The 24,495-nt window shown below is 35.6% G+C and overlaps 1 protein-coding gene across 1 annotated transcript in view; it reads left to right on the plus strand.

Moving 5' to 3' along the window:
* Nucleotides 1–24,495, plus strand: part of HFM1 (helicase for meiosis 1) — a 121,691-nt gene that overhangs the window by 753 nt on the left and 96,443 nt on the right. The window contains exons 2-5 of the mRNA XM_057746760.1: nt 2,973–3,085; nt 4,371–4,677; nt 11,053–11,318; nt 11,573–11,620. Coding sequence (XP_057602743.1) covers nt 2,973–3,085; nt 4,371–4,677; nt 11,053–11,318; nt 11,573–11,620 — 734 coding nt within the window. The remainder of the gene's footprint in view (nt 1–2,972; nt 3,086–4,370; nt 4,678–11,052; nt 11,319–11,572; nt 11,621–24,495) is intronic.

The raw sequence follows: 24,495 nt of genomic DNA on the forward strand, positions 1-24,495 counted from the left end.
AAGGTCATTCATAAAATAATCTAACCATGTAATTCAGACTGGCACACTTTTGAGAGTGAAAGAGTGCATCTGAATGGAACAACAGGTGTTAATCAAACTGGCCTAGGCAAATTTGGACCATGTGGTTGCTCTTTTACCAATACAAAATAAAAAAAAAAAAAAGCGCAAAGCAAATGATAAGCATATATTCATGCAAAGAAATATCAGGTTTGGAGAGAGACTTGGGCCAGACTGATTAGGTCAGGCTTTATGGTAGTTGGGGGAGACTTCAGGCTTTGAAGGACTGGATAATTCTGATAAGCAGAGAAGTGGACATTTGAAGGCAGAGTATAACATCAAGAGAAAAGGAATGACAATGGAACAATTCACCATACTTTTAGGGAATAGTGTATAGAGAAGTTTCCTAGAATAGAGTAGAAGAGTCATAAAGGAGAAACAGTGAAGTATAAAGTTAGACAAGTAAGCTGAGATTTTGGTGGATATTAAATGCCAAAATAAGGATCTTGGACATGGTTCTGTGTGTTAAAAGCCATTCAATCGAATCAACAAACACTTATTGAGTAATATGCCTAATTATATAAAGCACTGTGCTAATTACTATTGACATAAATAGAGATAAAAACAAAACCTTTAGATGTTTATAATCTAGAGGGGTAGCAGATCTGTCATCTTCCTATTTATCTATAGACATATGCACAGACACAAACAATGCAAGAAAAATTGTGATAAATATTACAGGTTCAAATAGTACTTACGAAGGGGGAAGGCAGAAAATCCTAGAGAACCTGTGAGATTTTGTGAATTTAAGATTTGAACTGGATTTTGAATGAATATAAGCTCTGCTGCCTAAAACCATATCTGGCACATAGTACTCAGTAAATAATTGTTGACTGGATTAATGAATGAAAAAAAACCAGTTGAACTTCTGTAGTTGGATGTGGGAGTAGGGTCGGGTATAGGGGCAAGCCGAATAAAGAAAATATTTTCCAACAATGATGAGGAGGGACAGAATGTATTATTTGTTTGGTATACAAGTAGTTTACATTGGTCTGTACTATAAGGTACATGTAGGAGAATTGAAACTGTAAAGTGACCTAAGGCTTCTAGGAAGGTTGGCATTATTTGGAAGCCACTGAAGGATTTTGAATGGAATAATATAAAAATAATTCCTAATTAATGTGATAGGAGTGTATAAAATAGAGAGAGAAAGCCCAGAGGCAGTGAGGTCAATTAAAACACTATTGTTCTCAATCAGACATAAGTTTTGCTTAGAGCCTTGATTAGGATAGTGCTAATGGAAATACAAGGAAATGATGAATTTAAGAAGCTTTATAAGGAAGATGCAATAAGAGCTGGTATGTATCTAGATATAGTGGTAAAAGATTGTACCGTGGTTTGGATTCTGGGTGATGAGGAGAATAATGACACCTCTGGAAAATGGAAATCAAGGAAGATTTGATTTTATGGGGAGGCCGAATAGGAGAGCTAGATGTGTGCTTTTTTGTATCTTGTTAACCTCTTTCTTGGATTTTCAGGAATAGTCTCTGTGCAGAAAAGAGTTAATATACCAGGCCTAACCCACTATCTTTGAAAAGGCCTGCTTGTAAGGTTGGCCTCTGGCTGGAGTCTGAGAACTTAGATTTTAGGAAGATTCCCATCATTAACTGATAAGATTGGCTCACTGTGAAAAAGCTGTTTATAAAAATAATGTGGTTTATACTGAACATCTGTTCTTCTGGGAATCTGGAATTTAGGTATGTGCCAGAGAGGGGATGCCTACATGAGTAGCCCCCAATAAAAACCCTGGGCATTAAGTTTCTAATGACTTCCCTTGTTGGCAACATTTCACATGTGTTGTCACAACTCGTTGCTAAGGGAATTAAGCACATTTTGTGTTACTCTAGTGGGAGAGGACCTTTGGAAACTTGTGCCTGGTTTCCCCTGGACTTCACCCCACAGTCATGAGTAGGACTATATGCTAAGTCCTATAAGTCATCCTAGGGAATCACTGACCCTGGTGGTGATCTTGAGGACTCTGTAACATAGTCCTAAAGTTTTTTGGTGTATTGTCAGACATTGTCAGGTAATATGTTACAGATTTTGATTTGGAAAATAGAGCTGTAGTAGCTATGTTTGAGGTGCTGTGAGAGGCAGAAAAATGAAAGACTGGGCCTCTCACTTCTGGGAGTTTAAAATCCTAAAGGAAGAGATAAGAAGAAATCATAAAATCCTTGGGGCTTGGCTTAGACAGTTTATATGATTTTCTTCTCAACTTTATTTTCTGTTCCCTAATGCTTATCTTTTTGTTCTAACAAAGGACAAGCCAACTTTGGTTGGAAAGGAAACATTGATACATTATATGTTAATAGGATCATGGCTGAAAGATAAGGAAAGGTAGTTAACAATGCCAACAGGGTGACAAAAATCTCATCACTCTGGGTTTACAAAGTGATTGTCAGTTTCAACTGGTTTCTTGGATTTTTTGTGATTATAGATGGTTCTGGACCAAGAATATTTGGGTTAAGACATTAACTTGTAATAATGTTTTAGGAGTACTCTAGAATACCAGTCATAACCACACTTATGACCCATGATTAGCTGTCAGGTGTATCATCAGTAATTTGTTATTTGTATTGGTTAAGATGCTGAAGTTTCAGAATGATTTACTACTTTCTTTTTTCATACTGGAGCAGATTTAAGAGTCCTGTCACAAGCATTTGAATTGGAGAAAGAAAACGGAGTTATAGCCATTATTTAGGTAGCATATCTCTTGTAGCAGTATCATTAATCCTGTGACACACAAGGAAAAAAGATTGAGAACACTCAATCTTTTAGGGATAAATCGAAGTCATACAGAATGGTAGTATATTAAGTTTAAGAGTATGTAATTGAATAATGTTTAATTAATAAATACATAGTTTCTGATGTTATATCTTTATTAACATATGTTCATATTTTGATATTTTATATAGCCATCCAGACAATGAAGAATCTTTGGATTGGTTTCTTCCACCTGCTCCATTGATTTCAAAAATTCCAGATACTCAGGCATTAGTGGAAGAAATAGAAAGTCATAAACTGTTAGGTAAATTATCACATATTTGTTGTGAAGCCAAACCCATTCAGCTCATGTCAGTGTAAAAAAAGCTAATGTTGAAATATTAATTATTTTATTTTAATGGAATAAAATGAAAGTTAGAGACTGCTCTTATTCAAAATAGTGCTCACCAAATCTTAAAATCTGAAACATTTTCCCTCTCCATACATACATATACACACACACGTGTATTACATGCACAAAATATGCTATCACACACACGTGTTAAATTGTTCTGTGAATTCATTTCCTCTTACCGTTACAACTGTCACTGCTATTTACTTTTTGCCTTACCCTTTACTAAAGGTAGGATCCTCTGGTTTAGGAAATCAGATTCATGAAATATGTTGAGTGAAAAAAACACGATGCAGATTATATATAGTCTGTTATCATCTTTACAAAGCTAGAGAGCAAGCACACTCAAACAGTATATGTGATCTACTGTGATATTGTTGGTAAAACTGATTTTTAAATTGAGTGGTAGGTTCATGCATGTACATTTTATTATTAGGCACCATAATTTTTATATATTTTGTATATGAAAATATATATTCTTGTATGTACCAAATATATAAAATTATACATATAGGATATAATAATTCAACTATATAATAGAACACACACTCATATATATATGTATATATAGTAGTCTAGTATGTATACATAAGTGATAAAGCAAATTTAAGCCCTAATAAGGCCTCCAAACTCCTTTCAAACCTTTGAAAGATGCTTATACAGTCCCTGTAAGGATACCTTTAAAATTCTGTCACCTTGATGGAAGCATTCCTTTATCTTGATTTTAGAAGCAATATTAGAGTTAAAAGCATTGTGTCATGTATTTTAATACTGAATCATATTCGGTAGCATTTTATATGATTGGCCATTGTATTTCTGTGTGTAAATTACGTAAATTTTTAAATCTTCATAATTACTTACATAATTATATCATTTGTAGTAAATACTTCTATATTACAATTATGGTTATTCCTGTGGGTCAGAAATTAAACCTGTTTTATAATGTAGGTTTAATATAAATTTCAAATTTAATTTCAGTAATTCTTAACTAACTTCTAAGTGTCCTTCAGTGTTATGATATACCATAAGAGCAGCTACTACCTGTATTTCAAAATCACAGATGGTATTGAAGATTATATTGTTATTTTCATATTTACCTAGTAAGCGCTTGAAAAATGTTATTAAATTTTTCTATCATCATTTTGAAAATTTATTTTCAAGGAGCACGTGTAGTAATTAAAATATTCCATTTTTATAGGTCAGGAAAAGAGGTCAAAAATGTTACCATCAAATTTAAAGATAACTAATGAAGACACAAATTATATTTCACAAACACAAAAATTCCAGTTCACCTTTCCTTCTTATGAATATGAAGAAGATCTAAATTTAGGAGGAGCAGGTAACAAAGACTTACATGCTGCTGGCAAGCTGACATATGGTTCTTCTCAGAAATACAGAAATCACATGGGCACTGAGATAGCACTTGAGAAAAATGTTCCAGATGATTCAAAGTTAGTTAATTTTGCACAAGATAAAGGAGAGAGCACGTCAGCCTTCCGCAAAAGGTAATTAAATGAAATAAATAATATTCAGTGATAAAGTTGAATATTTGTACGTATGTCCAGAAATATGAAGTACGGTAGAATTTGAATGAGAAGAACATCAACAACAAATAGAGTCTACTCTGTACTAGACACTGTTAACTGTGGGATTCAAGCCATAGGTTCTTGCCTTCAGAGAATTTACAGTTTATCACGGGAAAGGCAGATAGTAAATAAAAATAATTGATTGAATACTTTTTGTACGGCAATTATTTTGATGAGATATATGGTTAGAGCAGAGGTTCTCAAATTTTTTGTTTTCAAGACTCCTTTACACTTAAAAATTATTGAGGATTCCCATAGAGCTTTTGCTTATTTAGGTTATATATGTTGATATTTAACCATATTATAAATTAGAATTATGGAAAAAAGTGTCATGGAACTTGTTTTGATCCTATGAACTCTCTGAATGTTAACCATTGTTTGAGAACTGCTGTTAATACGAGGTCCTAATCTGCTCTGCACAATCAGGGAAGACTTTCCTGAAGAAATGGTATTTAAGCTTAACATTAAGGAGGAATAAAATCAAGCTGAATGCAAATAAAGAAGGAGAGTGTGCCAGGCAGAAGGAATAGTGTGTGAAAAAGTGCTAAGGTAACACAGAGCTTGGCCTATTCTTAGAAATTTTTCTTTAGTTTAAAGTAGGAGAGAATGCTAAGAGATAAGGTATGGAGGAGCCAAGTAATTCAGAGTCCTGTAGGCCATGAAACATTTGTTCTTTTAAGGCAGTGCTTATTAAACTGTGGCCCATGAACTCACTGCATCAGAATCACCTGGAGTGCTTGTTAAAAATTTGGATTCCTGGTTCCTACCTTAGACCTGTTGAATCACAGTCTGGATAAAGGTGGGGATGGGACCCAGGAATCTTCATTTTTCTACAAATTTTCTAGGTGATTGTTATGCACACTAAAGTTTGAGGGCTGTTGTTCTAAGGTCTCAGGTTTTAAGCAGATGGGTAAGATTAGATTTTCTTTTTTATTTAAAGTCCATTTTGGCCCCAGTATGATAAATTAGAAGAGAACTAGAATACACTGTGAAGGGTCACTTAGGTTATTTTATTAGTCTAGGTGAGAGAGAATGGTAGTCTGACCTAGGACTCTGATAACAAGAATGAGAAAGTTCAAAGTTATTTAAGAGAGAGAATTCCACAGGACTTAAATGACTTTTGGATACGAGACCTGACTTTTAGGCTTTTGGCTTAAGCCAGAATGATGAAGGGTGATGGTGTTCTTTCATGATATAGAAAACTGTAAAGGAAGAACAGGGGAAGGTGATGAGCATGGATTTGGACATGTTGATTTTAGGTACTTACAAATTGTCCAAATAGACAATTGGATATATGGGTTTAGGATTCAGAAGAGAGATAGTTGATAGTTTTTGTTTTCTCTGTGACATAAGAGGTGAAGTCATCTATGGCATTTGAGGGGAAAAGGAGGGGTATTGACCAAGTATGAGAAGACTGGAAGAAATTACGGAGAAAAGCAATCTAATTCGAATAATGGTAGGATTCTTGGACACCGTAAAGGGCCTAGTTGAGGTTAATGTCTATGAATTTTTAAATAAATTTTATTAAGATGTAATTCACATGTCATAAAATTCATTATTTTGAAGTGTACAATTCATGGCTTTTAGAACAGTCACAGAGTTGTGCAGCCATCACTACTGTCCAATTTTGAAATGTTTTGCTACCCCGAAAGAAATTCTTTACTCATTAACAGCCACTCCCCATTCCTCTTTCCCCTGTCCAGCCCCTGACAATCACTAATCATTTTCTGTTTCTGTAGACTTACGTATTCTAGATGTGTCATATAAGTGGAGTCATATAATATCTGGCCTTTTGTGTCTGGCTTCTTTCACTTAGCATAACATTTTCAAGGTTCATCCATGTTATGTCATGTACCAGTACTTTATTCTTTTTTTATGGTCAAATAATATTTCATTGAATGGGTATATCACATTTTGTTTATGAATTGATGAATATTTGAGTTGTTTCCACTTTTTGTCTATCATGAATAATGTTGCTGTGAACATTCATGTATAAGTTTTTGTGTGAATGTATAAATTTGATCTTTGAACAACACAGGGTTAGGGGTGTTGACTCCTGGGAAGTCAAAAATTGAAGTATAACTTTATAGTTGGCCTTCCCTATGCTCAGTTCTGCATCAGTGGATTCAACCAACCTCAGGTCGTGTAGTACCGTAGTAGTATTTATTGAAGAAAAAAAATCTGAGTATAAGTGGACTAGTGCAGTTTAAACCTATGTTGTTCAAGGGTCAAATCTTTTTTAATTCTTTTGAATTTATACTTAGAAGTAGAATTGCTGGGTCATATGGTAACTCTATATTTATTTTTTTTGAGAAACTACCAAATTGTTTTACAAAGTAACTATACCACTGAACAATCCCACTAGCAATATATGAGGGTTTCCATTTCTCCAGTCCTTGCCACCACTTGTTGTCTGTCTTTTTTATTATAGCCATATTAGTGGGTGTGTTTTGTATCTCATTTTGGTTTTGATTTGCATATTCCTGCTGACTAGAGGTATTGGGCAACTTTTCATGTGATTATTGGCTATTTGTATATCTTCTTTTGGAGTAATGTCTATTCAAATCCTTTGCCTGTTTTTTTTTAATTGTGTTGTCTTTTTACCTGTGTTGATTGGACTTCGGTTGATTGGACTTTTGGTGTCTCATCTAAGAAACTATTGCCTAGTCCAAGGTTGTGAAGACTTACTCCTACATGGAGTTTTCCTCAAAGAGTTTTTTAGATTTACCTCTTAGGTCTATGATCCATTTTGAGTTAATTTTTCAATATGGCGTAAGGTAGGAGTCCAACTTCATTCTTTTGCACATAGATATCCAGTTGTTCCAGCACCATTTGTTAAAAAAAACCCTATTCTTTTCCCATTGAATGTCATGGCACCCTCACTGACAATCAATCGACCATAAATGGAAGGTCTGGGGATTTTTCGTACACTATCCAATTATCTGATACTTTAACACCAATGGATGTCCAACAATTCAATTCAGTTTTCATACTAACTCCTGGAATTAGCATCAGACCCCATCGGTTAAGGGTCCAGTCCCACAAGACTGCCCTACTTCAAATGCCAACCACAAATAGGGTTCCAGCCTACCCATGTTTCCACCTTACAGATTACAAATTTGGGAGTTCCCACTACCCCACATTAGGTGTAATAATTTGCTAGAATCACTCACAGAATTAGAAAAACACTTTACTTATGTTTACCAGTTCGTTATAAAGGATACAACTTAGGAACAGCCAAATGAAGGAGATCCATATGGCAAGGTATGGAGAGGGAGAGTGTGCAGAGCTTCCATGCCATATCTGAGTGTGTCACCCGCTCAGCACCTCGATGCTCTCCAAACCCCCTGTCATTTAGGAAGTTTTCATTTATGAAGGTTTCATTACATAAGCATGATTGTTTAAATCATCGGCTATTGGTGATTGAACTCAATCTCCAGCCTTTCTCCCCTCCTTGGATGTTGGGGGGTGGAGCTGAAAAATCTCAACCCTCTGACCAAATTTTGGTCTTGCTGGTAATCAGTCCCCATCCTGAAACTATCTAGGGGCCCTACAAGAGTCACCACATTAGCATAAGCTCAGGTATGATTGAAAAGGGCTTAGTAGGAATAACAAAAGATGCTTCTATCACTTCCAAAGGTTTCAGGAGCTCTGTGCCAGGAACTGGGAACAAAAACCAAATGTGTATTTTCTATTATTCCACATAAAGTTTATTACCATGCTCTCAGTTCTGTTCTGTTGATTGTTATTGCCTGTCCTTATGCCTGGCATAAGGATATATCCCACACTGGCATATCCTACGTTTTCTTGATTGCTGTAACTTTGTAGTAAGGTTTTACATCAGAAAGTGTGAGTCCTCCAACTTTGTTTCTTTTTTCAAGATTTTTTTTTTTTTTTTTTTGCTGTTCTCAGTTCTTTGCATTTTTATATGAATTTTAGGATAAGCTGGTCAATTTCTGCAAAGAAGCCAGCTGGGATTTTGATAAGGATTGTGTTGAATCTGTAGGTAACTTGATGAGTATTGCTATCTTATTAAATCTTCCAATCTGTGAACATGGGATATCTTTCCATTTATTTAGATTTTCTTTAATTTCTTTCAAAGATGTTTTGTGGATTTCAGTGGGCAAATCTTACTTTGTTAAGTTTACTCATAAGTACTTTATTCTTTTTGATGTTATTTTAAATGAAATTTCAAATTGTCCATTGCAAGTATATAGAAATACAATTGATTATTGTATATTGATTTTGTTTCTTCACTCTTGCTGAGGATGACTTTGAATTGTAATATTACTCATCTACCTAACAGTTGTGCTTTTTCCAATAGTGCTCCACCACCTGGCTGCAATTATATATATAAAAAAAAGGAGTTAGATTCATCTAGAATTGCAAATTTGCAAGATAAATATGATGAAAGGATAAAGGGGAAGAGGAGTTTAGAATATTGATAAGAGAGTGGTCGAGAAGATAGGTTATGGTATTAAATCCATTAAAGGTACCTGAGAAAAGTGAAGGGGAAGATGGCTTGGGAGAAAATAAAGAGGCTAATTATAATAATTTTGTTCTTTCATCTCATCGGTACTTTGAGCAAACAAGCTAAAAGGATAGGAGGTTTTGCTCAGAGAATGGTATATCAGAATTGTTGATTTGAGAGGAGGAGTAGTTCTGGATAATGATAATGTCTGAGGTGAGAGAGTAGGTGAGTGAGATCATGTGAGGGAGAAAGCCACTGGTGATAAAAGCCCAAGAAACTGAGAGGATAGGATTTTGAATTGGGTTGTCTACTTGAATGTTGAAGTAACCGAGATGATGGCAGAACTTGGGATTGAGAGGAAAAGATTCTAAAGTGACCAGAGATTGATACATGATATATGCCACAAGGAGGGTTACAAGGTGGTATAGCTAGATAGAGCAGATACTTTTGTGAGAGAGTGAAAAAGTAATGATGTAGATTTGGAGTGGAGAAGAAGACTTTCAACCATCAAGTACATCAGATGTAGGAGAATTAGCAGTTTTTTCCACTTAACAGTTTTTTAAGTAGCAGGAGTTTTCCAGGGCAAATAAATATTTTTGTTAAGACCAGGAAGTAAATATAAAATTCAATAAAGAAGCTGAGGACATAAGAGAGTGTGGAGTGGGAGTTCCAGAGGACCTAGGAAGAATCTGAGGTCCAGAGAATTTAGATAACTAGTATGTGGATAATATTTTTACAGTTTTCAAACTCTAAAGTCATGCAGCTAGAAAGTGGAGAAACTTTGGATTTATATCCAGGTTTGTCTGATTACAAAGTCTGTGCTTTTAACTGATAGCACAGTCTCCAATATCATTTCATAATGGGATTCTGTTATATTATCTAAGACTAACCATCTGCTTTTGAATTTTCTGCCTTCAAAAATAGAACTGCTGGCATTGGAGGACACAACTCTACAGTTTGTTCTAAAATACATTTCTCTCTCTAGTTTTTTGAAAGATTGGTCTTATACAAAAACCTGTCATTAAGATTAGTGAAAATAATTTATAAGTATTTTATATTTGTACAGTACTTACTTGGGTGTCATTTCTTACAGAATCCTGTAAAATTGATAACCTGCTGTCAACCCTGTTACTTATTCTATAATGTGCTAGTGTTGTATTAGGATTGGTCACTTCTTCCCTTATGGCTATTGTGAACAAATTACTTTGATGGATTGTCTTTGAATCAGTCGAATATAATAAATTATAATCATAAAGATGGCCTTTCTTTGTTTACCAGAACTTTGAAAATAACCATTTCTTACACTAAAATGATTATTGAATAGTGTTTGGAAAATTGATGCTGGTTACTGACGAGAAGTCTCAGTACTGTCTATGTGGGCCTCTCTATAGGGTTGCTTCAGTGTTCTCATGATATAGTGGCTAGCTTCTCTCAGAGTGAGTGATCCGAGAGACCATGTGGAAGTGACAGTCTTTTATGACCTGGCCTTAGGTTTCGCACACTGGTCCTTCCACAGTACTCTGCTGGTCTCATAGGCCAGTCCTGATTCAAAGAAGGTGACTACAAAAGGGTGTGAGTACCAGGAGACAAGAATCATTGGGGTTGTCTCAGAGGCTGGCTACCACAGATGGATTTATCTGAGTTTTAGGAAAGTGAAAAGACATAATTCAGTGGTAAATTAAGCAAATCATACTTTAGGAGAATGGTTGGTTTTTGTGTTCTAATAAGCCATAATCTATAGATATTTTTAAAGGGACCAATTTTATACTAGTTTTTCACATTCTAAGTAACTATTACAAATGCAAATTTGGGTTTTTTTGCAGATTATTTAAAATATCTGACAATATATATGGGAGTGCTTATTCCAGTGACACTGCAAACTTGGACTCTCACATTGGCTCAGTGAAAATTGTCCAAATGGAAATGAGCAAAGGGAAATCGTGGAAATGTAGCAATAGTAAGCAGAAACCTCAATATTCAGATATTAACATGTTGACAGCCAGTGATACTTTTTCTGCTTCTGAAAACAGAGAAGGCATAATCAAAGCACCATCTTTTTCATTTGCATCCCAACCTCATGAAGTTCAAGGTAATTCCTTGCTTTTTCAGTTAGTTTTATAAAAGTGCAACCTAGTCTGTATTTCTTAGTATAGGTAAAAATACAAAAATATAGTAAATTTGAGTAGGCTGTCTATGTGCAGTTTCTTTATTGCATAATTTTAAATTGTGATCTAATGTTATTTTAATTGTGCTGTCAGTAAAAAGTTACACAGATTTTATTGAAGTAGCTTTTATGGAAAAGTTTAAAAATATCCATAAGTATATAGGATTTTCTTTTTTTAGGGGTAACAGAAAATGGTTTAGATTCCTTGAAGGCTGTCACAGAAATCCGTATCCTTTATTTTACTACAGCAGCATTATATTTTGAGTCATAACTTTAAAACATTTTGTTTCATTGCATTTCTGTTTGTTTGTTTTCATTGACGAAGAAAAAGAGGGAAAAGTGAATCTTTTTGGTCATGTAAGAGTCCCAATATGTGTATCAGTTAGTGCTACTCAAAGTGTGGTCTGTGGACTGGTGGCCAGTTGTGAACTGTTTGTTACCAGTTGGTGATAAGTACAGATATGAGATTTGTATTATTGAATGAACTCTGGGCATATTTACTTACAAATTGATACAGATAATTTCTTACACTTTGGGTAAAGACAACGTATTGGTATAAACATGGAGAGGGGAAATGACTGAAAATGGGACATTCTGTGGATTGGGGACATTTTTACAAATCTAGTAATTTTTGAAAGAACCTGATTTGCAGTTTATACCTATTTTAAATTTCTGGGCATTTCCTGTGTAAATATTTTGAGTATATATGTGTGTTCTAGAGGTAACATTCTCTTTGCTTCTTTGATAGTTTGTATATGTCTGTAACAGTGTACTTATTCTGTTTTATTATAATTCATCAGCAGTTTCTGTGACTATTTCCCTATGACCTGTGAACTCCTTGAAGGCAAGGACCAAGCCTTATATATTGTCTTATCTCCAAATACATTGAAAGCCATATAAAGTAGGGAAATTGTTCTGGCAAAAGAGTAGCCATGAGCAAGGGCAAGGGTAAGAAAGTATGAAATATGTTTGGAAAGAACAAGCATTCCAGTTTGGGTGAAAAAAGTTATGATTAAAGGAGTGGTAGAAAATAATTATGGATAGGTACTTCAGGATTAGATCATTTAATGCCGTGAATACCTAGGTCAGAAGTTTTTATTTTTATTTTTAATATATTTATTAAGCCATGAAGAGAATCCATGCAGTATTTTTGAGCAGGTCAAGTTATGTTATCAAAACCATTCTTTAGGATTATGGAATTAGTGAGTTAAAGCTGGGGAATGCTCTAGGATCCACAAAAGTTAAGATCTAATTGGCAAAGTGAGTTCCAGATATTGGGCAGTTGAACTGGAGAAATCTAGGGATGAGTGATTCTAATCCTGGGTACTCTGGGGACTGAGATAATTCTGAAGTATAGTTAGAAAATGTTTGCTTAACCACTTGTGAAAAGTTGCCTCCAATGCATATAACTGGACTGAATTAGAGTGTGAGGAGAGGACAATGAAAGGGGGGTTATGCATGATGATATAATAATGTCAGATGTGGCCAGTCATTAGTGCTCCTGTTCATCATGGTGTCTCAATCTTGCTGCACATCTTTCTCTCTGGTGACCTAAATAATGTGGGGATGTAGGAGATAGGTTAGCAGTAAACAGTTAAAGCTAGTTTCATTATCTATATGATGGGAAATTCTTATCCCATTCCTGACTTGCCATAACATGACACTAATTTTTGAAGAGTTTTAAAGATCTTCTTGCTATCTTAGCACAGCTGAAGTGCTTCTATTGTTTAGGTCTCTTTGTTAGTTTAGACTACTGCCTATTCTTGTGTCCACTGATTTATTGTCCAAAGAGTTCATTTGCTGTCAAACTCACAGAACTTGCTATACTTTATTATTTCCACGTGTATATTTAAAGTGGAAGACTGAATGCCACTCATGATAATTTGAGAGTTTGGGGATTATTTGGACTTATTTTCTGATTATTTTACAATATTTTACTATATTTGAATCCTCAGGACAATAGAAGTTTGGTCAGATTGATCCTGCCACAGTACTGTTGTCATTTTCAGTCCTGCAGACATTTCTCCCCCTATTATAACATGTAATTGCAGTGAGACTGCTGAGAATTTGTTGGACAAAAGGAAAAATTTGATATCAAGTGTTGATAGTGATGATATATGATATACTTAGTAGTTGAGTTTTCTCATGAGTTAGAAAACTGATCTTACATGTACTCTGAATCATAGATTCATTTTCGTGAGTGTAAATTGATATGGAACTACCTAATGAGAGAAAAAGCAGCATGATGATCCACTTGTGGGCTTGTTACAAATAAATATTTTAAAGGAAGAGATATATTTTGAAGGAAAAATGAGATTCGTTCAAAAGCTGATGGATTGACAGACTCAACATTACATTTTTGTTTTGGTATGAGTATTCTGACACAGTGCACAACTGAAAGTAAAATGAGGATTTGTAAATTATCTGCTTGATTTAATAAATGCAAACCTGTATTAATTGAATTCTTACTGTGTGCTTGAAATTTGGGATACGTCAGTTAAGGAAACAGACAATGAATTCTTGCCCTAGAGAAGTTAACATTCTTGGGATGGAGGATAGATCAGAACAATTGTGACATTGTGACAGTATATAAAAGTCATATAGTATTTTAGAAGGTAATGAGTAATATGAAAAAAGAAAAAAGTGGGGCAGGGTAAAAAAGATTAAATTGGGGATTCTAGAATGGGGCCTCAGGATTAGAATTAAATAGAGTAATTAGGGTAGGTCTTCTTTAGAAGGTGAGATGTAAGCAGTTGAAGGAAGTGGAAGAGCCAAGGAAATATGGAGGGAAGAACAATCTGGATGGAGGGAAGACTTTACAGCAGGAACATGGCTGACTTTTTTTTTTTTTTTAAGATTTTTTTTTTCATGTGGACCATTTTAAAAGTCTTTATTGAATTTGTTATAATATTGCTTCTGTTTCATGTTTTGGTTTTTTTGGCCGCAAGGCCTGTGGGATCTTAGCTGCCCAACCAGGGATGGAACCTGCACCCTCTGCACTGGAGGATGAAGTCCCAACTGCTAGACCACCAGGGAAGTCCCATGGCTGATGTTTTAGAAAAACAGCAAAGAGTCCAATAAAGCCAGAGGAAATGAGTCAGAAGCAAGAGTAGTAGGATAGGAGGTCGGAAACACGAAGGTGGAGTAGATTATGTAGGGCCTTGTGGCCATATTCTTTGAGAGAAATGGGGGAATTTGAGCAGAGAAGTAATATGCTCTGACTTAACTTTTAACAGGATCACTTACCACAGTCCATCAATTTTTGTATATCTTCATAAAAATAGAATTGCTTAAATAACTGTGTATTTGTGTTCTCATTACCTATTTTATGGCTCCTAATACATGTAGATTGTAACAGCCTCAGTTGCAGGAATTCATTTTCTTTATTTACAACTTCCTGCAGCTTTCTAAATCAAGTAATGTATTCTGCGCAGTGTTTAATAAATGTAGTTGACAAATATGACTCAGACTAATAAGAATACCATGTAAGTACAAATGCTTGCAAACTGGCAGTAGACTCTTCCCCTGGAGAGGGGACAGTTTATTCTTTATATCTATTAATATTTTTGAGCTTTCTTAGAGGAAGGGCGATTTAAGTCCTCCTTGAGCCAATATGCTGATAATTGCAATTAAATCCACCACTTAGCACAACCAAGTTACCAAAAACAAAGGAATTCAGGGTTAGGTGACCAGCAGCAACATGCATCAGCTAATGAAACAATCAACAGATAAAATATGAAATTTGGAATTTTAAAAAAGAGATAAAAATCAAAAGACCTCATCACGATGAAGAAGAAAAAAAAATACCAGTTGGGTAGAAATAAACTACATGCCTAGTTCTGATATACTTTCATATGTATTTGCATCTCTCCTATCAGATCTAATTGTCAAAGTATAACGCTTACTATAAACCTTGTTTCTCCATAAGGACTTTACGGATTCTTTTCAGAATATGGAATGTGACTGAGGACTGAAATAATTTGTTAATCCCTCCCCACCACCCCAGCTTTACTGAGGTACAATTGACAAAATTATGATATACTTTAATTTTTCAATATGATAGTTTGATAAATGTATACATTACAAACGGTTCCCTCCATTGAGTTAGTTAACACATCCATCACCTCACATATTTACCTTTTTTTTCGTGGGCGGGGGGAGGTGAGAACACTTAAGTTCATCTTTTAGCAAATTTCAGTTATACAGTACAGTATTTTCAACTCTACTCACCACTTTTTTATTATTTAATTAATTTATTTATTGGCTGTGCTGGGTCTTCATTGCTGTGTGTGGGCTTTCTCTAGTTGTGGCGAGTGGGGGCTACTCTTCCTTGTGGTGCGTGGGCTTCTTGTTGCGTGGCTTCTTTTGTTGTAGAGCATGGGCTCTAGGTGTGAGGGCCTTAGTAGTTGTGGCTTGTGGGCTCTAGAGTGCAGGCTCAGTAATTGTGGTGCATGGGCTTAGTTGCTCTGCAGCATGTGGGATCTTCCCGGACCAGGGATCGAATCCTTGTCCCCTGCATTGGCAGGCAGATTCTTAACCATTGCACCACCAGGGAAGTCCCCTACTCTCCATTTTATATATTAGATCCTCACATCTAACTCATCTTATAGCTGAAAGTTTGTACTCTTTTACCAGCCTCTGTTTCTCCCATGCCCCCAACTCCTGGCAACCAACATTCATTCTACTATTTTGGTGAGTTTGACTTTTATTTTTTAAGATTCCACTTATAAGTGATATCATGCAGGATTTATCTTTCTCTGTCTGGCTTAATTTACTTTGTATAATGCCCTCCAGTTTCATCCATGTTGTCACAAAAGGCAGAAAATTCCTTCTTTTTAAAGGTTGAATAATATTCTGTTTTATACATATTTTCTTTACCCATTCATTTCTTTCTTTTTTTTTTATATTGGAGTATAGCTGATTAACAATATTGTGTTAGTTTCAGGTGTACAGCAAAGTGATTCAGTTGTACATATATTAATACATGTATCTACTCTTTTTCCAATTCTTTTCCCATTTTAGGTTATTACAAAATATTGAGCAGAGTTCCCTGTGCTATACAGTAGATCCTTGTTGGTTATCTATTTTAAATATAGCAGTGTATACATGTCAGGCCCAAACTCCCAATCTATCCCTCCCCTTCAGTTTTCCCCTTTGGTAACCATAAGTTTGTTTCCTAAGTCCTTTTTTTGTTTTTTGTTATCCCCCCCCCCCCCCCCCGCCCCTGCACTGTGCAGCATGTGGGATCTTAGTTCCCTGACCAGGGTTTAAACCTGCACCCCCTGTATTGGAAGTGCAGAGTCTTAACCACTGGACTGCCAGGGAAGTCTCACATCCATTCATTTCTTAATGGTTAGGTTGTTTCCATACTTTGGCTTCTGTGAATAATGCTGCAGCAAACGTGAGCGTACAGATATTTCTTTGAGATACTGATTTTGTTTCCTTTGGATATAACCCAGGGATTGCTGGATCCTATGGTACTTCTTTTTAAAATATTTTGAGGAAACTTTGTACTGTTTTCCATAATGATTGTGCCAGTTCATATCCCTATCAGTAGCATACAAGAGTTCCCTTTCATCCATATCCTTGCCAGCATTTATCTCTTATCTTTTTGAGTATAGCTATTCTAACAGGTGTTAGGTGCTAGCTCATTGTGGTTTTGATTGGCATTTCCCTAATGATTAGTGATGATGAACACCTTTTCATGTGCTGTTGGCCATTTGTATGTCTCCTTTGGGAAAACGTCTATTCAGGTCCCTTGCCTATTTTTAAACTGGGTTGTTTTTTGAGCTTTGTAAGTTCCTTGTATATTTTATGTATTAACACTTTATTGGATGTGTGGTTTGCAAATATTTTCTCCCATTTCATAGATTGCCTTTTCATTTTGTTGATGGCTTCTGCTGCAGTGCAAAAGCTTTTTAGTTTGATGTAGTCACACTTGTTTATTTTTGCATTTGTTGCCTTCACTTTTGGTTTCGAATCCAAAAAATCATTGCCAAAACCAATGTCAAGAAGCGTTTGCCCTTTGTTTTCCTCTAGGAGTTTTATGATTTCAAGTCTTATGTTTAAGTCTTTAATCCATTTTGAGTTTATTTTTGTGTATAGTGTAAGATAGGGGTCCAGTTTCATTCTTTTGCATGTGAATATCCAGTTTTCCCATCACCATTTATTGAAGAGATTATACTTTAGCAGTTCTTGGCTCCTTTGTTGGAAATTAATTGACCGTGTATGCATGGGTTTATTTCTGGGTTGGATATTTTGTTGCATTGATCATGTGTCTGTTTTTAATGTCAATACCATACTGTTTTGATTACAATAGCTTTGTAATATATTTTGAAATCAGGACGTGTGATACCTCCAGCTTTGTTCTTTTTTCTTAGTATTGCTTTAGCTGGTTTTTGTGTGTGTGTGTGTGGTTTCATATGATTTTTAGAACTTTTTTTCTATTTCTCTGAAGAATACAATTGGAATTTGGATAGGGATTGCATTGAATCTGTAGATCATTGTGTGGACATTCACCAGTATTCTTTGAATCCATGTACATGAAATATCTTTCCATTTATTTGTGTCTTCAGTTTCTTTCATCAACATCTTATAGTTTTCAGCATACAGATCTTTTACCTCCTTGATTAAATTTATTCCTCAGAATTTATTCTTTTTGATGCTGTTGTTAATGGGATTATTTTCTTCAATTTGTCTTTCTGATATTTCATTGTTAGTGTATAAAAATGCAACTGATTTTTGTGTATTGATTTTGTATCCTGCAACTTAATTGAATCTGTTTATTAGTTCTAATAGAGTTTTAACAGGTTTTTGTTTTTTTCTCTTTGTTTTGTTTTTGTTTTTTTTGGTCTGTGTGTGTGGAGTCTTTAGGGTTTTCTATATATAGTTTCTTGTCATCTGCAAATAGAAACAGTTATACTTCTTCCTTTCCAACTTGGATTCCTTTTATTTCTTTTTCTTTTTCTTTTTTTTTTTCTTTTTTCTTTTGGTCTGATTGCCACATCTAGGATATCTAATACTATGCTAAATAAAAGTGACAAGAATAGACATCCTTGTCTTGTTCCTGATCTCAGAGGAAAAACTTTCAGTTTTTCATAATTAGGTATGAATGTTAGCTGTGAGCTTGTTATATACAGCCTTTATTATGTTGAAGCATATTTCTTTTGTACCAGCATGAAAAGATGCTGTATTTTGTCATATGCTTTTTCTGCATCTATTGAGGTGATCATATGATATTTATTCTTCATTTTGTTAAAGTGGTGTATCATGTTGATTGATTGGTGGATGTTGAACCATCCTATGCCAGGGATAAATTCCATTTGATCATGGTGTATGATCCTTTTAATGTACTGTTGAATTTAGTTTCATAATATTTTGTTGAGCTTTTTGCATGTATGTTTATTAGGAATATTGCCCAGTAATTTTATTTTCTTCTGGTGTTTTTATCTGGCTTTGGTATCAGTGGAATGCTGGCCTCATAAAATGAGTTTAGATGCATTCTCTTCTCTTCCTTTAATTGATTTTTAGTTTCATGCTATTGTGGTTGGAAAAGGTGCTTGATATGATTTCAGTCTTCTTTTAAAACTTTATTAAGACTTGTTTTGTGTCCTAACATATGATCTATCCTGGAGAATGTTCCATGTGCACTTAAGAAGAATGTGTATTCTGTTGCTGCTGGAGGGAATGCTCTGTATATATCTGTTAGAGCCATCTGATGTGAGGCATAGTTTAAGTCCCATGTTTCCTTATTGATTTTCTTTTTGGATAATCTATTCATTGTTGAAAGTGGGCTCTTGAAGCCCCTAATATTATTGTATTGCTGTCTATTTCTTTCTTCAGATCTGTTAATATTTGTTAAATATATTTAGGTGCTGCAGTGGTGGGTGCATGAGTATTTACAGTTGCTATATCCTCCTGATGAATTGACCCCTTTATCATTATATAATGATCTCTTTGTCTCTTATTACAGTTTTTCATTTTAAGCATATTTTGTCTGATCTAAGTAGAGCTACCTCTACTTTCTGCTGATTTCCACTTGTATAGAATATTTTTTTCCATCCCTTTACTTTCAATCTGTGTGTGTCCTTAAAGCTGAAATGAATCTCTTGTAGGCAGCAAATAATTTAGTCCTGTTTTTTAAATCCATTTTAAATCCACTTTATGTCTTTCGATTAGAAAATTTAGTTCATTTACATTTAAAGTGTTTATTAATAGGTATGGACTTCTTATTGTCATTTTATTGTTTTCTGATCTTGTAGTTCTATTGCTTCTTTCTTCTCCTCTTGCTTTTTCCTTTGTGACTTGATGATTTTCTCTAGTGGTATGTTCTTATTCTTTCCTGTTTATCTTTGTGTGTCAACTGTAGAGTTTTGCTTTGTAGTTACCTTGAGACTTGCATTAAAAAAATCTTTCATTTTTAATAGTCTCTTTTGAGCTGATAAAACTTAACTTTGAATGCATACAAAAGCTCTACATTCACTTCCTCACATTTTATGTTTTTAATACCACACTTTATAGCTTTTAATATTGTGTATCCATGAATAAATTATTATAGATACAGTACTTTTGCCTTTTAACCTTTATACTAGAGTTATAAGTAATTAACTACCACCATTACAATATTAGAGTATTCTGAATGTAACTGTGTATCAGTCTTTATCAGTGAGTTTTGTACTTTCATATGTTTTCCTGTTTCTAATTAGAATCCTTTCATTTCAGCTTGAAGAACTTCCGTTAGCATTTCTTGTAAAGCTGGTCTAGTGGTGATGAAAACCTTCAGTTTTTGCTTGTCTAGAAAACTATTTTTCTTTCAATTCTGAAGGACAGCTTTGCCAGGTAAAATATTCTTGGTTGGCAGTTTTTTCTTTCAGACCCAGAATATATCATTCCACAGTCTGCTCTACAAGGTTTTTGCTGAAATATTCACTCATAGTCTTGTGGCAATTCCTTTGTATGTAACAAGTTGCTTTTCTCTTGCTGTTATTGAGGTTCTCTCTTTTTCTTTAACTTTTGGCAGTTTAATTACTGTGTTTCAGTGTGGGTCTCTTTAGATTCACCTTCTTTGGGAATCTCTGGGATTTTTGGATCTGGATGTTTGTTTCTTTCCCCAAGTTAGGATAGTTTTCAGCCACTGTTTCTTTAAATAAGCTTTCTTCCCCTTTATCTCTTTTTCTTCTGGGACCCTTATATTGTGTATATTGGTCTACTTGATGGTATCCCATAAGTCCCTTAAGCTGATTTCACTCTTTTTGTTTGTTTGTTTTGCTCCCCTGATTGCTTTAATTCCACTGCCCTGTCTTCAGGTTCACTGATCTTTCTTTCAGTTGGTCTGTCTTCTGTTGAAATCTTCTATTGAAATTTTCAGTTCAGTTATTATATTTATCAGCTCTATGATTTCTGTTTGGTACTTTATAATTTTTCTGTGATTTTGTTGGAATTCTCACTTTGCTCATGAATTGCTTTCCTGACCTGTGTTATTTTGAACTCTCTATCAAGTAAATCATTTGTCTCTGTTTCATTAAATTAATGTTTTGGAGATTTATCTTTTTTTTTTTTTTAATATTCTCCTGTTTCTTCATTTTTCTTGACTCTCTGTATTGGTTTCTGCACATTAGATAAAACATCTACCTCTCCAGTCTTGAGAGACTGGTCTTGTATAAGAGGTGAACCTTGTCAGTCAACCTGGCCTGAGCTCCTAGTTGCTGGTCGAACCTTTGTAATTGTCCAAGTCTCTGTCTTTGTTCTTACTGGCTCCCAGAAGTTGTGTGTGCCAAGATCCATTGGTGTCCCAAAGGGGAGGACTGTGCCTAGGTGCAGGCTGATTAGAACTTAGAACCTCATACAGCAGCTGAGAAAGTATGGAGTTAAATTCCTTTCAGGGAGAAACTGAAGATGGGCATTGTTGCTTGTCCCCTCTGCACTGAGCCTGGTTGTATACCTGCAAGGGTAGTGGAATGTTCCTGTGCCCATTTAAAAGCTGCTTATTTGCCATTCTCAGTGGTGAAAAACTGAAAGCATTCCCTCTAAGATCAGGAACAAGACAAAGATATCCACTCTCTCTGCTACTATTCAACATAGTTTTGGAAGTCCTTGCCACAGCAGTCAGAGAAGAAAAAGAAATAAAAGGAATCCAAATTGGAAAAGAAGTAAAACTGTCACTGTTTGCAGATGACATGATACTATACATAAAAAATCCTAAAGGTGCCACCAGAAAACTGTTTGAGCTAATCAATGAATTTGGTAAAGTTGCAGGATACAAACTTAACACACAGAAATCTCTTGCATTTCTATACACTAACAATGAAAAAGCAGACAGAGATATTAAGGAAAGTCTTCCGTTTACCACTCCAACAAAAAGAATAAAATACCTAGGAATAAACCTAACTAAGGAGGTAAAAGACCTGTACTGAGAAAACTATAAGACACTAATGAAAGAAACCAAAGATGACACAAACAGATGGAGAGATATACCATGTTCTTGGATTGGAAGAATCAACATCATGAAAATGACTGTACTACCCAAAGCAATTTACAGATTCAATGCAATCCCTATCAAATTACCAATGGCTTTTTCCCCAGAACTAGAACAAGAAATCTTACGATTTGTACGGAAACATAAAAGACCCCAAATAGCCAAAGCAATCTTGAGAAGAGAGAGTTGGGGGAATCAGGCTTCCTGACTTCAGACTATACTACAAGGCTACAGTGATCAAGACAGCATGGTACTACTGGCACAAACACAGAAATATAGATCAATGGAACAGGATAGAAAGCCCAGAGATAAACTATAGTCAACTAATCTATGAAAAAGGAGGCAAGGATATACAATGGAGAAAAGACAGCCTCTTTAATAAGTGGTGCTGGGAAAACTGGACAGCTACATGTAAAAGAATGAAATTACAACACTCCATGCACCATACACAAAAATAAACTCAAAACGGATTAAATACCTAAATGTAAGGCCAGACACTATAAAACTCCTAGAGGAAAACATAGGAAGAACACCCTTCGACATAAATCACAGCAAGATCTTTTTTGATTCACCCCCTAGAGTAATGGAAATAAAAACAAAAATAAATAAGTGGGACCTAATGAAATTTTAAAGCTTCTGCACAGCAAAGGAAGCTATAAGCAAGACGAAAAGACAACCCTCAGAATGGAAGAAAATATTTGCAAACGAATCAACAGACAAAGGATTAATCTCCAAAATATATAAACAGTTCATGCAGCCCAATATCAAAAAAACCAACAACCCAATCAAAAAATGGGCAGAAGACCTAATAGGCATTTCCCCAAAGAAGGCATAAGGGTGGCCCAGAGGCACGTAAAAAGCTGCTCAACATCACTAACTGTTAGAGAAATGCAAGTCGAAACTACAATGAGGTATCACCTCACACCTGTTAGATTGGGCATCATCAGAAAATCTACAAACAGTAAATGCTGGAGAGGTTGTGGAGAAAAGGGAACGCTCTTGCACTGTTGGTGGAAATGTAAATTGATACAGCCACTATGGAGAACAGTATGGAGGTTCCTTGGAAAACTAAAAACAGAGTTACCATATGACCCAGCAATCCCACTACTGGGCATATACCCAGAGAACACCATAAGTCAAAAAGACACATGCACTCCAATGTTCATTGCAGCACTGTTTACAGTAGCCAGGACAGGGAAGCAACCTAAATATCCATCGACAGACAAATGGATGAAAAAGATGTGGTACATATATACAATGGAATATTACTCAGCTGTAAAAAGGAACGAAATTGGGACATTTTTAGAGACATGGATGGACCTAGAGACTTTCATACAGAGTGAAGTGAGTCAGAAAGAGAAAAACAAGTATCGTATATTAACACATATATGTGGAATATAGAAAAATGGTACAAATCAACCAGTTTGCAAGGCAGAAATAGAGACCCAGATGTAGAGAACAAACATATGGACACCAAGTGGGGAAAGCGGGGAGGGTTGGGGGGGAATGAATTGGGAGATTGGGATTGCCATATATATATTACTAATAAGAAAAAAAAATCAAATTGTGTGCTTTAAATATAAAAAAAATAAAAGCTGCTTATTTGCTTTGCTTGTATTTTGGCTTACAGAGCTGGGTGTTTTGAGAGCCCATCCCTAAGGTGGGAGCCTTAAAAATTGGGACACTAGGGCTTCCCTGGTGGTGCAGTTGTTGAGAATCTGCCTGCCAATGCAGGGAACATGGGTTTGATCCCTGGGCCAGGAAGATCCCACATGCCACACAGCAACTAAACCCATGTGCCACAGCTACTGAGCCTGTGCTGTAGAGCCTGTGAGCCACAACTACTGAAGCCCGCATGCCTAGAGCCTGTGCTCCTTGACAAGAGAAGCCACCGTAACGAGAAACCTATGCGCCACAATGAAGAGTAGCCCCTGCTCACCACAACTAGAGAAAGCCGGTGTGCAGCAACCAAGACCCAATGCAGCCAATAAATAAACAGATAAGTAAATAAGAAAAGAAATCTTTAAAAAAAAAATTGGGGCACTAGATATGTGGTCCAAACCCTTTGCTCCTTAAGGAGAAGCTGGGAGTTGGGGGTTTCTTCTTAATTGTATGGTGATGTGCCAGGAGTGGAATTTATGGCAAGAGTTTCTCAGCCTTTTCTACCCATTTTGATGTAGTTATTTTCTCATTCACCTGTCTTAAAGGAATCGTTCAGCTAGTTTGGGGATTTCTCTCAGAGGGAATTGCTCCATGTGTAGCTGTTTATTCAGTGGATACATGGGAGGATGGAAGTTCAGGAGCTTCCTATGTTACCATCTCAATCCTTCCTGCTATATCTGTTAATTCCTTTCTTATGATACCAAAATAGTAAGTTTTTTTAAAAATTAATTAATTAATTAATTTTATTGGCTGTGTTGGGTCTTCGTTGCCACACACGAAGTTGCGTCAAGCGGGGGTGTGCATTGTGGTGTGCAGGCTTCTCATTGCGGTGGCCTCTTGTTGCAGAGCATGGGCTCTAGGCGCGTGGGCTTCAGTAGTTGCGGCACATGGGCTCAATAGTTGTGGCTCATGGGCTCTAGAGCACAGGCTCAGCAGTTGTGGTGCACGGGCTTAGTTGCTCCGTGA

The sequence above is a fragment of the Hippopotamus amphibius genome, chromosome 1 (assembly GCF_030028045.1).
Source record: "Hippopotamus amphibius kiboko isolate mHipAmp2 chromosome 1, mHipAmp2.hap2, whole genome shotgun sequence".
Classification (NCBI taxonomy): Eukaryota; Metazoa; Chordata; class Mammalia; order Artiodactyla; family Hippopotamidae; genus Hippopotamus; species Hippopotamus amphibius.